The sequence below is a fragment of the Phaseolus vulgaris genome, chromosome 10 (assembly GCF_051622355.1).
Source record: "Phaseolus vulgaris cultivar YP4 chromosome 10, ASM5162235v1, whole genome shotgun sequence".
NCBI classification, from domain to species: domain Eukaryota; kingdom Viridiplantae; phylum Streptophyta; class Magnoliopsida; order Fabales; family Fabaceae; genus Phaseolus; species Phaseolus vulgaris.
In genome coordinates, this window is record NC_143507.1 from 9,469,282 (window position 1) to 9,486,608 (window position 17,327).

General features: G+C 29.0%; 1 protein-coding gene across 1 annotated transcript; it reads right to left on the minus strand.

Moving 5' to 3' along the window:
- Positions 1–8,202: 8,202 nt before the first annotated feature.
- On the minus strand, positions 8,203–11,620 carry RPL4 (ribosomal protein L4). Its single transcript, XM_068621577.1, has 2 exons — positions 10,534–11,620; positions 8,203–8,428 (listed from the first exon to the last, which is right to left on the minus strand). The coding sequence occupies exons 1-2, from the start codon at positions 11,423–11,425 to the stop codon at positions 8,394–8,396; spliced, it is 927 nt and encodes a 308-aa protein (XP_068477678.1). The 5' UTR covers positions 11,426–11,620; the 3' UTR covers positions 8,203–8,393.
- Between the last annotated feature and the right edge of the window lie 5,707 nt (positions 11,621–17,327).

The window sequence follows — 17,327 nt, forward strand, 5'->3', positions numbered from 1 at the left end:
AGGCAAACATAGAAATTTTAATTATGCATCACCATCATGCCATAGTAATGCCAATTTAATATATATACATCAACTTTTAATTTGTGGTTGTCAACTTTTAGATTGCAGTCACCATCTTTACCTACTTCTTCTTTTTTCTATAAAATTTAATAAAAAATTATAATAATTATGATAAAAATTGTTTTTGTATTTTTTATCCTAATAAAATGATTTTTCATATCTTTACCTACTTTAAATAGTGCTAAACCATTTATTTCTTTAATTGACTTAATAAATTTACTTAATTTATCAAAAGAATAATGTGGATTTTATTAAAATAATTAAGGGTAAAAGATTATTTTTAAAAGATAAAAGATGATAAAATCAACTTGTTAATTAGAAAATATAAAAAAATATTAGTAGTATTTATTATATAATTTGTCACTTATTTTTTTCTCATTTTTTGTTTTCTCGTTTTGTCTAAAATATGACACCTTTAATTTCATTTTATTTTATTTTAACTCATCCATTTTATCTCCATCAACTTATTTCTCCTTTATACAGAACAAAACTTAAAAGAAATGTTAACAACTTTTTAATATATTATTCTTTTGAAGAGAAAGGTAGTCAATATATATATACACATATACATATTTTTTAAAGTAATTTTTATTCTTAATTAAATTTTATGTAATTCTGTAAATCTCACGTTATATTTTAAAATCTTAGCATTTTATAAGTGTAAATGAAAGAAGATTGTATCCAAAGAAATGTTAACACTTAGATATTAAGTATATGTGATAATAATCTATTTTTTTAATGGATATAAAACTTATTTAAGGTTCCAATTATATAAATGAATTTTATTATTGTTATGAATGATTGCTTCTAGCGAAGGGAGTAACTAGGAAAGAAGCAAAGAATTGTCAACATATTCACTATTTTTATTCTTTTCCAAAAAAAACATTTTCTTCTTGTTTTTAATCCTCACATTGGAAGCTTTTAGAACACATCTATGTGTATTATGATGACCTAACTGAGTCAAACAAAGTGGGTCTGAGGTGTTCTGCAATTATTATAATCTTGCCATGTGGAAGCTTCCTCACTGGATATATGCATAATCTTATTCTTTTGAATAAAGGCTCAAATATATATATATATATATATATATATATATATATATATATATATATATACTCAACCTATTTAAAACATTTCAATTCTTCCGTAAGAAATAGCTTGGGATGTAAAAAAGTTCATCATTCATAAATATTTTTAAATTTTGTCATTGATTTGAAGGTAAATTACCTGTATTTGATGGTATATAACTTACAGTAAATTTAGTTATCAAAAATAAAAATAAAAATACAAGATTTTCATCCACTTATATAGTATTTATCTTTAGTTGATGTGAAATTTCCAACACAATTTTCTGATACTAAATCTACCAACTCATGCGTGAAAACTAAACATGGTGGTCTGAGGTCGTTTGATGAAGACTTGAAAAGTAAATTTTCAAGACTATTTTCCTTGTTTTGTAACAAAGAAGGTAATTTAGAGTCTTGTGGGGAGTGGTTTAATAGTAGATGGAAGTGGAAGTTCGCCTAGAGAAGAGGTATGTTTGATTGGGAGAAAAATCAGGTAGGTATGTTGCTACAAGAGGTGCATGGAAAGGTCCCCTAGTCTTGGATTATGAAGACAGTTGGGTTTGGAATGATAGTAAGGATAAAGGGTTCACAGTAAAATCTACTTATGATATTTTAAGAGGTCCTTCCGAGGGAGTTAGTCTATTTGTTTCTCTGTGGAAGACTTATGCCTTGCCTTTAGTTCAGTTCACTGCATGGAGAGTGTTGCTCAATTCAATTGCTTCTAAAGACAATACTTGAAAAGACGTGGGGTTGCAATTGTTAGCAACCTTTGTTGTTTTTGTAGGGTGGAAGTGGAGTCAACAAGACATTTGTTTTTCGAATGCAGGTTTGTTTGACTAGTTTGGAATAAGTGATATGCTTGGATGGGGTTAACGTCAGTAGATCATCATGACCCTGTATCACACTTCTCACATTTTAATTTATTAAATGTTCCTGTTCAGGTAAATGTGATTTGGGAAAGTGTTTGTTGGTGAAATTTGGAAGCACAGGAATAAGTATATTTTCAAAGGTGGAGTGATAGATCATTCAGAAATATTCACATTGGCCCAATTAAAGGTATGGTCTTGGATAACGTCTAAATTTGTTCCTGCTTGTTTTTCTTATTCTGAGTGCCCCAGCCTGTATGTTTTCGATTAAGTGACTTTGAACTTTGTGATAGTTTGTTCTTGTAGGAAGGGTTTTAGTTTCTTCTTTTGGTTGGGTTGTTTGCTTTTCTGTAGTATAGTATGGTATAGGCAAACTGGAAGGAGATTGATGGGTCTTGTTATGTTATGTCTTGTATAAGAGTTGGACCACCCGTGAAGTTGCCCATATTTATTTATTTATTTTTGACTTGTTGATAAAAAAAAAGGTAAAAGTTCTAATACATATTAAGGAGTGGACATGGGTTGAAGTATCCCTATTACTCCCATTTATATAATTTTTTAATGCTCATAAAAAATAACTTTAAACTAATTCAATTATATAAAACAGATTCATAAAAAATTGAGATTTACACTTATTTATATATAATATTATCTTATTTCTAGTTAATGTGAGATCTTCAACATTATCTTTAAATTTTATTTTGAATTATTAATTTGACCTTGTGTTAACAATTATTTTATCATAAAATTACAATATTTAGAAATCAAACCATACTTTTTTTTTACTCGATTGGAACTACATTATATTATTTTTAAGATTAAATTAACAGTCTTTTATCTTTCATTAAATAACTAAATATGTACTATTACAATTTATTTTATCTTAATTTTTCTTCTTTCGATTGTACTAACTGACATATAAATTGTTATACATGGGTGACATTTTAGAAGTTATACAAAAAAAAATTATGAAAAGAACTCAATTTGGGTGAAAAACATGCAAAATTTTCTTCAATTTTCTTTATAAATGATTGAAAAATTTTATTTTCTAAAATAAACTTCACATTTTTGGAAAGTCAAGTTGATAGTTGATGAGCAAGCTTTGAATTTTTAATAAAAAAATATGATTCATTTATCTCATTATTTATTCGAGCTGAACACAAAAAGCTACCAAACATGTGCACCAACATAAACAAAACAAGGACTAGGAACGTGAACAAATTGTATAAACCTAAACCACCATGCTTAAACATTATTATTTTTTAAATTAATTATTGGTAGTTATTGCCACCTAATACTCAGATACTTCACGTCATGTTATGGAGATTAGTGTGGAATCACGACAAAACATTTTTCTCCTTTAGATCGAGGTACAAAACAAGTAATAACTATATCACTGCATTCCTTCGTTTATTATTCTTAATTAAATAACTAAATTTATTAAAAACTAATGAAGTATTTGATTAGTTATTAAAAACTATATGTTGTGTATAAAAAAAAATGTTCACACAAACAAAATAACTTAATTGAATATTGAAGATTATGTTGTGAGCGTCTAATAATCGGTCAATACATAATAAAATTAATAGGGATATTTAAGGAATATACCAATTCTTATATGTGTCGAAGATTGTTTAATGACGATTTAGTAATATGTAACTTTGTAGTAGTATGTAAAGATCATCTAATGGTTTATGGAGATTGTATAATGATTTGTACGAATCATCTAGTGCTTTTTAGGGTAACGTGTAACGATTTTTTAGTGATTATCTTTGTTTTGTTGTATGCTTGAGGAGCTATTATTCTCTGTATGTATATATACTAAAAAAAATCATGAAATAGAAACTAATTTTATAGACAAGAAATAATTAGTTGTTATAGTGACTAAATTAAAAACCATTTAAGAGACTAACAAAATTTTTGTTTCTAAATTAGTTTCTGTTATTGTTAAATGGTTTCTAAATTGGTATCTAATTAACAACCAATTATTTAGATTCTAAATTTGGTAGCAAAAACTTTGATTGTTAATTAAATACCAATTCAGAAACCATCTAACAATAATAAAAACTAATTAGGAAACTATAATCTTTTTTAGTTTCTAAAATGATTTCTAATTTAGTCACTATAACAACTAATTATTTTTAGTCTGTAAAATTGATTTTTATTTAATGATTTTCTTATCGTGATAATTAAGAATATTTCCTTAAATGTGTTTTTCTTTCACTCTATTTTTTAGAAATGTATGCTTTTTTTTTATGCATGTGTATGTAACAAATGTTTATTTGATTATTTTCTCATCTTTATTGATATGTTCGGTTGTAGTTTCAACAGAAATATCATATTCAATAACAGTAAATTTTAGGTCTTTGAAGATTTTTTTTCCACAATCAATTTATGAATATCTTTTATCCAATATATATATTAATTTATTAAAATATATTAACTTATTTTTAGAGGGAATATATTAATCATAATTATGGCTCATTAAGAAACTTTTTATAAAAAAAAACTAGGGGACATAAATTAGCAAACTTCCATAAGTATTTCTTAATGCACACCTACTTTCTTTCTTGAAGAGGTGTGCAACAATTATATGTCAAAATATAATTTAATATTAAACGTAATTCCAATTTATTTTACACACTTTAAGAAAAAGAGTGGGTAACCACATAAGAAACTTTGATATATAAATAAAAGCAATTTTGAAATCAAAAGTGGAAAGCAAGTAGGATTAGGTAGAGAATTTGACAGCTCTCAAAGAATGATGAAGCCACCATTGTAGGGCCACACTACACAAATTCCATTAACAAATATTGATGAATTTACATGTACATCAATCCAAAAAAAGTAAGGTTGTGATATCATATCCAATCAATGGTTTTTTTTATTAGAATATATTTAAATTTGTTATTCTGTTGTAAAAAATATCTTTCTTCAGTTAATTTTTTTAACGTTTGACCTAATTATTCTCATAATTGATCCTCGTACATTAATGTATTGTTGTACTAAAATTTCCTTTGTTTAGTTGTTTCAAGTTGTTCCATTAAATTCTGAAGATCTTTTACCTTGGTGGGTGTGGCTCGGGTAGAAGAAGTCTTCATCGATGAACAAGCTTAAAGACATTTTAAGGTGTTTTTTATTAAACAAATAATTTTTTATTAGTGACACTTTAAGAAGACAAAATAGGATTATATCATGACAATGTAAATTTGTTTTACACTATTACTCAATTACAAACTATGATTTATTATTATTACTTTTTTTTATCAGCACTATGATTTATTATAAATTTATTAATTTTGACTTCAACATAGTCAAAATCTTTTGCTTTGCATCTAATTGGAAAATTTTCAAAATTGAAATATCTTGTTGATTTCCCATGTTGGCAGAGATTCGTTTTAAAAAATTTCAGAATTTCAAAGTGAAGAGTGTTTGAGTGTTTCTTCATGCACCTCTATGTTTTTTTTCTATTTCTAAAAATATTCCTTTGTAATATTTTGGATTACGTAATCCAAAAATCTTTTTTTCAAATTCATAATTAACTTCCAGATTATATAACCTGGAAGCTTTTTTCATATCCATAATTAATTTTTTGGATTACATAATCCGGAAATCTTTTTTAACTTCCAGATTATGTAATCTGGAAAATTTTTTCAAAAACATGTTCAGATTACATAATTCGGAAGTTACTCTATGGGAGTGGTATAAAAAGGATAAAAAAGTATTTTCACGTTTTGTATCAAGGTGACAGAAGAACATATGAAGGTACAGGAATAAACATTTCGAAAATGAATTTTTGGTTATAGTTTTCTCTCATTTGTTTGCCTTTCTCTCACCCAACTCATTTCCTCTCAAACTAGTTGATTCATTCTTATTTCGGTGTTGACTCTTTCTTCCTATACCTCCATACCTTCTTGTATCACCCTCATACTAAATGTGAAAATACCATTTTATCCTTTTTTGTGTCAATCCCATACATAATCTGAAAGATACTTTTGGATCCGGAAGTGTTCTTTAGATATAAAATCCAAAACTCTTTTTTGGATTTGAAATAAGCCTATGGATTATGTAATCTGGATATATTTCAGATTACATAATCTGAAAGTCAATCTCATATTTAGAAAAGACTTCTGGATTATGTAATCCAAAAGCTCATCAAACATCTGGAAAAAAAAAAACTTTCAAATTATGTAATCCAAAAGTTAATCTTATGTATAGAAAAGACTTCCGAATTATGTCATCTGGAAGCTAATCACAAAAAACTTTCAAATTACATAATCCGGAAGTTAATTTTGGATTAGAAAAAAACTTCTGAACTATATAATCTAAAATATTAAAAAAAAGTATTTTTGGAATAAAAAAAAAACTTATGAGTTGGCACAAGAAGGTATAGAGGTGCAGGAAAGTGTTTCTTTCTATCAAAATTCTTTCCGCACCTCTCCAATTTTGAAAATGACTATTTTACTCTTATTTTGAATGATTTTCCTATGTCAAGACCTTGATTTCCTTTTTACCCCTTCAAAACTAAGTAAGCTTCCTCTTTTCATCTTCTTTCTTCTGTGATTACAGCTATAAGAAAATTATATCGTCTTTCCATCTCATTCACCTTTTTCCTTCATGGTTTCTTAAGGAAAGGTAATCAATTCAAGAACCAATAACTCACCTTTTATTTTATGGGCAGCTTTTATTATCCTACTAATTCTTTATAATGTAATTAAATAAGAAATTTAAAAATAGAATAATTCATTCTCATAAAGAATTTTAAATATTTTATAAAACAACATGCTATTTGTAAAATTTTATAAAGAACTGAAGTTATTTAAAATTAGATGATTTCATATTTTAAGAAACAAAAATTTAAAAATTTTCCCATTTTGAAATATAAATCAATTTAAAATGAAATCAATTCAATTTTATTTTATTCAAATGTCTCATTAACGATTAAATTTTAATTTTCTATCCAAACACAAAGGTTAGATTTGTGCTTATTCTCTACTTAGATGAACTTATGTTTGAAAACTCTTTTCTAACTACTTTTTTGTTTTACTTTTAAAAACTCTTAAAACAGTGAGTGGATTTATTTATATACTATAATTTTAACTTTATTTCTTGTCAAATATGAACTTCTAAACGCACCTCATACTCAAAATTGGAATTTTAAGCGTGGAACTAGAAGAATCCAATAGAGTGACACAACACCATATTAATTATTATCTTAATAGTAAAATTTAAGTTTAATCCAACTTTAAAACTGACTTGATGAAATTTCAATCTCTTATATACTATTATATAGTATAATTTGATATCTTAAACAAAAATATTTACCTTGATTATGTATACATTTTTATTTTTTACATTTTAATTACTTTCATCAACAAATATGTTAAATATATAGTTCAATTGGACAAAAAAACAAGTAAAACATAATATGATTGATTTATAGGTTTCCCCTTTAACATCATCATAGAAAGAAAACTAATTAATGGATAAACTAGCTTAAAAGCCTTCCATCTTCAAAGTTAAAAACAATGACACTGAATCACCTCTACACTGTCACCTACAAATCTACACTCACAAAACAAAATACAAGAATAATGAAATATAAGTCAAACTAAAGCCTAGAACATTTAGAATTTTGACTAGAAAGAATTACATAAAAGATCATTGAAGTTGAACACGGCACCAAGTTATTACCACCACAACCAATAACTAGGATATCACTGAAAATAATGCTTGGTTTTCTTATTCTAATTGAGTTTTGAATCCTTTTTCGTGTATAAGGTTGGTCTCTTAATGCCCTTTTTGTGTTTTTTTTTAAGGTAGTGTCTTTGTCAATCTGGTAGGCTATTCTAGTTAGGAGAATGATAAAGTGTATTTGTGTATAAGGATTGAACCACCCTGAAATGGTTCCCATTTATTTATTTTTTATTGCTGATAAAAAAAAATCACTGAAAATAACTCACCATGTTCATACCCTTTCAGAAACGAAAGGAACTCATCTCAACAATATGCAATCACCAACAGTGGCAGAAAAATATTTGAAAAAGCAGGAGCAAGGAACAGACAAGGAAAACGTGTATATGTCCTAGTTTATCAATCAATGCACTAAGATTTCTACGAATGACTTAATTCATCAGCAGCCTTCAATATATTCAAAGAAAATAATTTCCTTTTCCTCCTAGGAAGAGAAGAACTGCATGCAAAAAAAATTATGCAAAACAATTGATTATAAATAGGGCAAAAGCAAATATCCTTACAGGTTACCATTACCAGGATTAAGGATCCCTAGGAGATGGAAAGGAAAGAGACATATAAATTGGTACAGATAAGACTTCAGACCTTCCATTCCCCATATCAGCAGTTTCCTCTATAAAATGGCACAAAGAAGACTTTAAAATCCTCAATTCACCACATCACTATTCTCTGTATCAGGTCCTGTATCCCAAATAGAAAGCAAATAAGGTCAGAAGCCTTTCACTCAGACACATCATTAGCTCTTCCACAAATATTATAAAATAAAGTGAATGTGCAGTGAAACGTGTACAAACACCCTGAAGACTGAACAACTATCAAACTGAGATTTAAGCAACTCTACTGAAATGCATTGACTTCAAATCTTTTAACTGGCCCGACACAATAATTTTGTAAAGACAAAATGTAACTTAAATCCCAGTCGTAAAATAGGTGAGATGATTTTACAGGAGAATATTGGGAAAAAAATATCATTGTCTTCTCAGCAATCACAAAGTGCAGAAACATGAATACCACACAACATAAAATGATTACCAATAGTGGCAAAATTCATATTTCATGCATTAAAAGTCTCAGTTTCCAATAGCCACAAAATTGTTGACATGTCAGGCATCAAACCTGGTTTATCAAATGCTTCGCAATATACAAGCACATGTAACCGAATTTCCCACACACATCACGCCAATCCCACTAGGAGGTGGTAGTGTGAGTCAGTGATTTAAAACAAGCATGATTCATTGTAGGCAACAAGACTTGTTTGGATAAACTTCTCCATAAACACTTGTAAAACAAACAAAAAAATGTTCATAAGCTAAAATCAGTTTACTCATAAGTTAATAATAATCTTTTAGATGAGATAGTTCCTATGAATTAACTTGTACATAAGTTAATTTTACCTTACAAAGCAAGTTCATTTTTTTTTCTTTCTTATTTTATTTTCCTAAAAGTACTTATGGAGAACTTTATATACAAAATAAAATAAGAATAACAGTGATATTCTCATCTCTATTGACATGGTATCCATGAAACATCCAATATGAATACGTATCCAAGACAAATACAGTACAACATGGCTACTATTTGAAGTCTCCATACTTCCTTGGAAACCAGCAGCGGAAATGCAGCTACACCACCAAGGTTTTAAAATAACAGACCCAATTGAAACTGCGACATCAAGATTTCTGGGGTCGTCCCAACTATAATTGCAGCCACATCAGCTACATTTGTTCATAAACTAGAACACTGACCATAATTTACAACCTTGGCCACAACCATGTTTGAAATGCACCATGGCAATTTGAAACTATCATAGGAAACCAAAACCAACTATGTAATCACAATCTAGTCAAAGAACAACAACAACAACAGCATCAGCATCATTCATTACCGTAATAAAGTACAATGTGTTTCTAGTGGCTCAAATTTCATTAGTTTCGGTCCATGTACTTTAAAACAATGATTTTGTTTGTAATATTTTTTTTATAATTGGTGAATTTTGTCTTCTTTATGGAACTTAGAATACTAGATGGAGCAGTGAAATTAACTTATTATTAAAATACGAGAACTGATTATTATTATTTTAAAAATTTAAGAACTCACTAATTTTAATAAAAAAATTAATAGACCTAAAACACCTTTACCCTATAATTTATAACAGTTATAACACCAACCATTTACTTTCTTCACAATCCATTAACAGAAGAAATGCAACTACAACCAAGGTTTTAAATTTAAAAAAAAGTCCTCAACCACAATAACAATTGCAACATCAAGATCTATGGAGTCTCCACAACCACTATTTCAACCACTTCAGTCCCACTTGTCCAAAATTTTCTATGATATCAAGAATCACAACAACACTGCAACTTTGACCACAACCTTATCCCCAACTGTGGGTGCAATGCAGTTGCATAAACCTCAGAAATGGCAATAGCAGTTGTGGTTGCAAACTGCAATTCTAAGCCATCATAGGAAACTGAAACCAACTATGGAATTGCAATCGAGTCAAGCAAACATCATTCATTATTTTTGAGATTTCAAAAAACAGTCCGCAGCTTAATGCCAAGCTACATTTGTGTATAAATTTTTTACAATTTAAAAGAAGTTCTTAGAAGAAGCAATGGAAATAACTTCTCCACAAGTCAAAAGTAATATATACAAACTTGAAGCATATTTGAACAAACTTCTCTATAAACACTTAAAAGATCTATAAACACTGTTGTGTGAACTGTTATTTTAATGTGAAGTAATAAGAATAACTCATAAGATTTATAACACCAATGATTTACCTTCTTCACTATCCACCACACCTTCTTCATCATCCTCATAATCATCTTCTTCTTCTTCTTCTTCATCCTCATCATCACTCCCCAAGTAATCAACCCCATACCTCTGGTTCAAATAATCCACCGCACCCTGCGTGAGCACGAGCTTATCCGCGTCGAGAATGTCGTACAAATTCAGCGTCCTCGGCGTGTGCATCTTCAGAGTCCCAATATTCCTGCTCGACAGCCTCACGTTCTCCGCCACCTCCGTCATCAGGAACATCGCCTTCTCCTTCGGGTCCAGCCCCCACCGCTTCATCGCCGCCACGAACTCTCTCGTCCTCGGCTTCTCCGCGAACTCCGCCGCGAAGTCCTCCACCACGATGGCGCTCGAGGAGGCGCTGGCCATGGCGGTCGAGATCGCGAGCCGCTTCTCCTTGCGGTTGATCTTCACGCTCCAGTCGCGCGGCTTGGGCCCGAATATGACCCCTCCGCCAGGCCGGAGCGGCGTCCGGTTGGAGCCGCGCCGCGCTCGCCCGGTCTTCTTCTGCGGGAAGGGCTTCCGGCCGCCGCCTCTGACCTCGCCGCGCGTGAGCGTGGAGGCCGTGCCGCGGCGCTTGTTCTGGAGGTCGGTGACGACGGCGCGGTGGACGACGGCGCGGGCGGTGGAGGGAGGTGCGGAGCGGAGGTCGAGGAGCGACTCGCCGACCTTCTCGCCGGAGAAGTTGAGAACGGGAATGGGAGAAGCCTTGCAGGAGACTGAGAGGGAGGTGGTGGTGGTGGTGGTTGTGAGGGGTAGAATGGGAAAGTTGAATTTGTGAGTGTTGAATTGGTGTGAAGAGATGAAAATGGAAGATGAGGTGAAGGAAAGTGAGGTTGGGGTTGTTGCTGTTGTGAGGAACAGTGATGATGCCATTTTCCACACTCTCTGGACTCACACTTTTGCTATTCCTATCCTATCACTTCTAGATAACATTTGCTGCTGCTGCATCTCTATCACAAGGGGAACCTCACTTTAATTTATTCAATTATTATTATTTTTAATTTCATTTTCTTTTATTTTCCTCTTCTTTTTCTTTCAATTAGAATCTGTAATCATTCAATTCCTCTTAGTTCAAACTCTAATTGGATAATTTGGTTTTGAATGACTTGAAGTTTGTAAGAGATAAAGATAAGTCTCGTAATTAATTTATAAAAACATAATTTAGTAATTTATATTTGGAGGGATTTGAAATGGAATAGAGGTGAAAAAAATAATTAAGCTTAATTCTTACACTAAATTAATTATGTCATGAACAATAATTAAGAGTGAAAGAATATTTTTTTTCTTATTTGAATTGTGGATCTTTGATAGTCTTGCTTATACGTCTAGTGAGACTCTGATTAATCTTTGGTAAGTAGTTTTGTTAAATAATTAGTAAGATTATGAATATTTTTATATTTGTTTAATTGATCTAAGATTTGGTGTAACTTATGAGTACTTAGTTAAAATAAACTTAAACTCATAAGATAATTCTTAGGTCATTTGTCTTGTCAAGCAAGAGTTATTTTCTCAAATATAGTTTGTCTTTCCTTGATGGTTTCTTTGAAATGTGTCAGATGAAACTTTTTGTTGTCTTGTAAAATTTGTAGATAAAGTCTTAGGATTTTATGATTTGATACATTGTATTAGAAAAATATTGCATTATAAATTTTGAGATATTGAAAAAAACTTGAAGGAAAGTTTTATACGAAGTGTTTAATGAGATATGAATGTACACTCGTTTATTGGCCTTCTATGCATGGAGAAACTTCCTTTTATAATCATCTTAAATTAGACCAGTGAAATTTGTTTATTGTGGTTTGTTCTTGTGTGTCAGGACCTTTTTAGAGTCATGATTGACTTTATATTGACACCTTTAGCTGATGCACGAGAAGTGTTGTAAAAAAGATAATACTTTTCTTTACTACTTCTCTATATTTTTTAACAACACCATTTTGAATATACAAATATGGTTGGTTTATTTCTTTCTAATTAAAAACGTTTTAGAAAAATTTATGATGTTATAATATTATTTTGGATGTAAGAAAGACACTAAATGGTTAAATATGTAGTGTTATAACATATGATATAATATTTATTTTTTAATTACAAATACATACATGTATAAATAGTTATAACAATTTATGATATCATTGAGTTAAAAAGTTTAGTTTATGAGTTCAAGAATTTCAAAATTAAAACATAAGACTCCATCTTTTATTAAGTCTAAAATACTAAAGTGAAGTTAAATTGATTGAGTTGATTTAAATCAAATTAATTTGTATGTAACATCTTTAATAAAAAATATATTAAAAAGTCATAGAAAAAAATTTCTCATTTTTATTTATTTATATTTTAACTAAAATAATTTTAGAATTTATAATTTTTTTGTAAATTTAGTCAATTAAATAATGATAGATTTTATAAAGATTTTGAAACCTTTTCACAAACTTTTTTGTAAACTTTTTGAAAATGATGGTTAAGAGTAGACTATACTAATAACAGACGAAGCGTTAATCACTCATTTATATTGTTTCACTTCAATTTAGGCCAAGTTTAGTTCTTCTTTATTACCTATAAAGGATTCCAATAATCACAATACATTACAAGTATTATTCTTTGCACTTCTGCCTTACTCGAGTACACAAAGTTGTTTTTGACTATTAATTCCCCCCAAAATTAAACATTAAGTACACAAAGTTTCTTCAAAAAGTTATATAATAATAAAGTTGTTTTACAAGAAAGTACTATTTTTCTAAATGAATCTTACAAAAGTACACTACTTGATTCTAGAGTCTTAACTTCAAAATAGTAAATGATTTACAAATAATGATCACTTTATACATCTATTAGAAACAACAATTTCTAAGCACTTGAAAGCTTGGAGAAATATTTTGCATGTAGCGTCTGTATGAGACATAAATGTACACCCATTTATTAGTTTTATCTATGTGGAGAAGTTTCCTTTCATAAACATCCTAAATCAGACCAATGAAGTTTTAGTTTTGTGGTTTGTCCTTATATCAATGCCTTTTCAGAGTCATGCTTGACTATATACTAAATCTTTGATTGTTGCCATCAAATTGTTGTAGAAAGGGAAAAAAAATTATTTATTGCTTTTTTATACTTTTGAAAACACCATTTTGATCATACAAACTGTAATGGTTAGTGCATTGTGTCGTGATCATCCTCAAGATGTAGATTTGGCCAACTTGTTCCTTTAAATGTTTTTTCATAAAAAATGTGTCACGTGTTAGGATTTGTAGTTTGCATTTAAGATGTTCATCTTGCATCTTGTTCTAAGACTTTAAGAGATATTGTCTAAGATTTTGTGTTTGTGTGCATCTTACTTAGAGACTTTTTCTAGTCTTGATTTGCATCTAACACTTTTGTACTATCTTCAAATTCTTTGTCTAAGATTTTATAATTGAGCGATTTTGTACAATTTAATACCTATTTCACCTTTATGGAATTATTAGACACACAAAATCATGTTATTATTTTGTCATTATCACATAGAAGATTTTCTTTGAATGACATTACTCACAATCCCTTTATGAGGTTGTGTTTTGGCAGTTTTAAGAGTAATCTTAGCTAACATGTTCACACTTTCTATGTTAGATCCAATGATCTTCTTTGACCGCCATAAGGTAAGAGACTTTCTGAGTTGACAAGTGTACCATATCAAGTTTATGAAGATTTATTTTTTTATTTATAATAAATTTAATTATAACATGGTTTAGAACTACACATTAGTCTTTGTTGAAAGCAACATCACACTCACTACCACACAATTGGCTAATGCTAAGTACGTTATATTTTAGACCATCTACTAAAAATACTTTTTCAATTAAAGGTAAATGTTTCATACATATCAAACCAACTCCAATTATCCTTCTATGTTGGTTGCCTATGAATATTACCTCCCTCCTTGCTTGTTTATCAATTCGTAAAACATAAATCTTTCACCTTTCATATGTTGTGACCATCCATTGTCATGACTATTTTGTAAAACATCATTAAAAATTTAATTTATAATTATTGAATGAGAATGATGTCAAAATCCTATTTCAATTTATGAAATGAAGGTGAATCATATAATAGTTTGGTCTAGTCAAAACATAATTAATAAGTATAATTTTATTTAACCATGGTCTATTAACATCAAATGCAAAATTTCTTACGACAAAGGTATATAATAATTTAGTAAAAAATAAGACGTTATTTATAATTCTATGACACATATTCAAGTCTTTTCGTCTCATGGATATTTTTATTTAGACAAGTAATATATGAACTTTATGACGATTAAGATTAATCTCTTGAAAATTTTTTCAGCATTCATCTTCAGATGTTTCTATCAACAATACTTCTTCCTCGAATTTACCTATGATGGTATTAAAAATCCACATTATACGGATATGATAATCTCATTCACAAAATACATATTTACATCACTACAAGATTTAATCCATCAGTATAGTATAAAAGGTATTAACAAGTGTCATAATTGTCGAAATGGTGAAGATGATAATAACAAGCCCGATAATAGAGATATTTGTGGTTTCATCTGGTAGTGTTATCAAGGATGACCCTTGTCTTCTGAAGGTCACAATATTATTATATGTATTTACGTTCCGTTCTAGTTTTGAGAATCTAGTATTTACTATTACAAAAAGTTGCTAAACATATAGGGATGTCATCCATACGTATTAAAAAATTTCTATCATTTTCATTAAGAAAAAGAGACAGGAAACATAAAGAAGATAAGGAAGTGAAAACAAATATAAGATTATAATTTGTATGGTGCAAATAGTGCAATTATATATACACATATATGATTATATATGCAGTGATATCTGATGGAGATCCCACATCGACTAGAGATTAGAGCCTTTCATTGTATATAAGTGGGTGCAAACCTCAACCTCATGAGTCGGTTTTATGGGGTTGAGTTAGGCTTAAAGTCCACTTCGTAATATGACTATTTTATTTTCATGCATGTATTTAAATTATTTTTGTAGTGGCTAGTTAGGATAAATGAACTTTGATGTGAGATATCATTAATCTGGTTCAAATATCACTAATTTAAATCTTCAAGGCTAAATGTACAAGTATATATAATTTAAATTACCACTTCTCAAAATAGTTTTTTTATATAAGGTAAAACCTATAACCCCATATTTAGGTCAAATGAAGATTGAGTTTTGATTATGTGATTGTCACATCTCTTCCTTCTCTAGGTTTGTTGTTCTTTTCTTTTAAGAGTGTGAGTACCCATCTCACCACATTATCATTATTTATAGTATAATTTGTAATGATTACATTCCCCTTAATTCAAACTCTATTTCGATAATTTAGTTTTGAATGAATTGAAGTTTAATGATTAGTTTGTAAGATACAAGGATAAGTCTCCCAAGTAATTTACACTGAGAGGGGTTTCTAGTGGAGTATAAGTGATAAAAAATCTAATCAAGTTTATCTCTTGCATTAAATTCATCATGTCATAAACAATAACTAAGGTAAAAGGAATATTTTTGTTCTTATTTGAATGATGAATCTCGTAAGAAAGAAACTTAAGTATGTGGTCTTGCCTCTCCATCTACTGATTTGATCAATCTTTTAGTAGGTAGTTTTCTTAAATGATTGGTTAAGACTTTGAATATTCTTACATTTGTTTAGTTGATCTAAGCTTTGATGCAACTTCTTATGATTACTTAGTTAAAATAAACTTAAACTGGAAAAATAATCCTTACGTGCATTTCATGCATGTCTCGTTTTCTCAATGTAGATCATCTATCCTGCCAAGCAAGATTTATTTCCTCAAATCTAGTTTGTCTTTCTCTAATGTTTTTCTAAAATGTGTCAAATGAAACTCTTCATTGTCTTGTAAAATTTGTAGACAAAGTCTTAGGAGGATTTTATGATTTGATACATTGTATTAGAAAAATATTGCAATTTAAATTTTGAGATGTTACAAAAATTTTGAAGAAATGTTTTATATGAAGTGTTTGGTGAGATGTAAATGTACACTTGTTCATTAACTTTATATGCATGGAGAAACTTCATTTTATAAGCATCCTCTAACTATTGATGTTTGTTTATTGAGATTTGTTCTCGTGTGTTAAGGACTTTTTAGAATCATGATTTATTTTATGTTGACACATTTAATAGTTAAAAATGTTATAAAAAAAGATAATACTTTTCTTTGTTTTTTTATTTTTATTTTTAATAACACTATTTTGAATATACAAAACTCTTGTGATTGATTTAGGGTTTACTTGAAATATATTATTGATCAACTTATTTGCTTTAAACGTTCTTTTGATGCATATGGTGTCATGCATTTATAATTTGTATATAAAATGTTTGTCTTGTAAGACTTTGAAAAATATTATCTAAACTTTTTTATGTATCATTCTTCAATACTTCATCCAATTTTAATATGTATCGAATACTTTTATCAGATCTTCAAAGTTTTTATCTAAACTTTAAAGCTAACCATTTTACATTTTTTTATATTTTGTCTGAATTTCTAATTCACACTTGTGTAAATTGTTAAAAAGACACACATACAAAATATAAACAATACCATTTTGGGTCTTACATAAAATCTAATTTATATTTTATATTAAAACATAAGTATATAAAATATAACTATTTAATAAACTACAAATTTTAAAAATTGTTTTCTTTGTCTCTTTTAATTTTAATTAGTAAAATTAGTTGTAGACAATTACAGTACAAAGTACCATTAAATACTTATCAAGATTACTTGGAATATATATATATATAT

What these genes read in the sequence shown, in the direction of transcription:
- RPL4 (XM_068621577.1), bottom strand. Translation starts at nt 11,425, where the DNA reads ATGGCATCATCACTGTTCCTCACAACAGCAACAACCCCAACCTCACTT. An exon ending in TGTGGTGGATAGTGAAGAAG is followed by an intron (nt 8,429 to 10,533) that starts GTAAATCATTGG and finishes TTTGGGATACAG; the next exon opens with GACCTGATACAGAGAATAGT.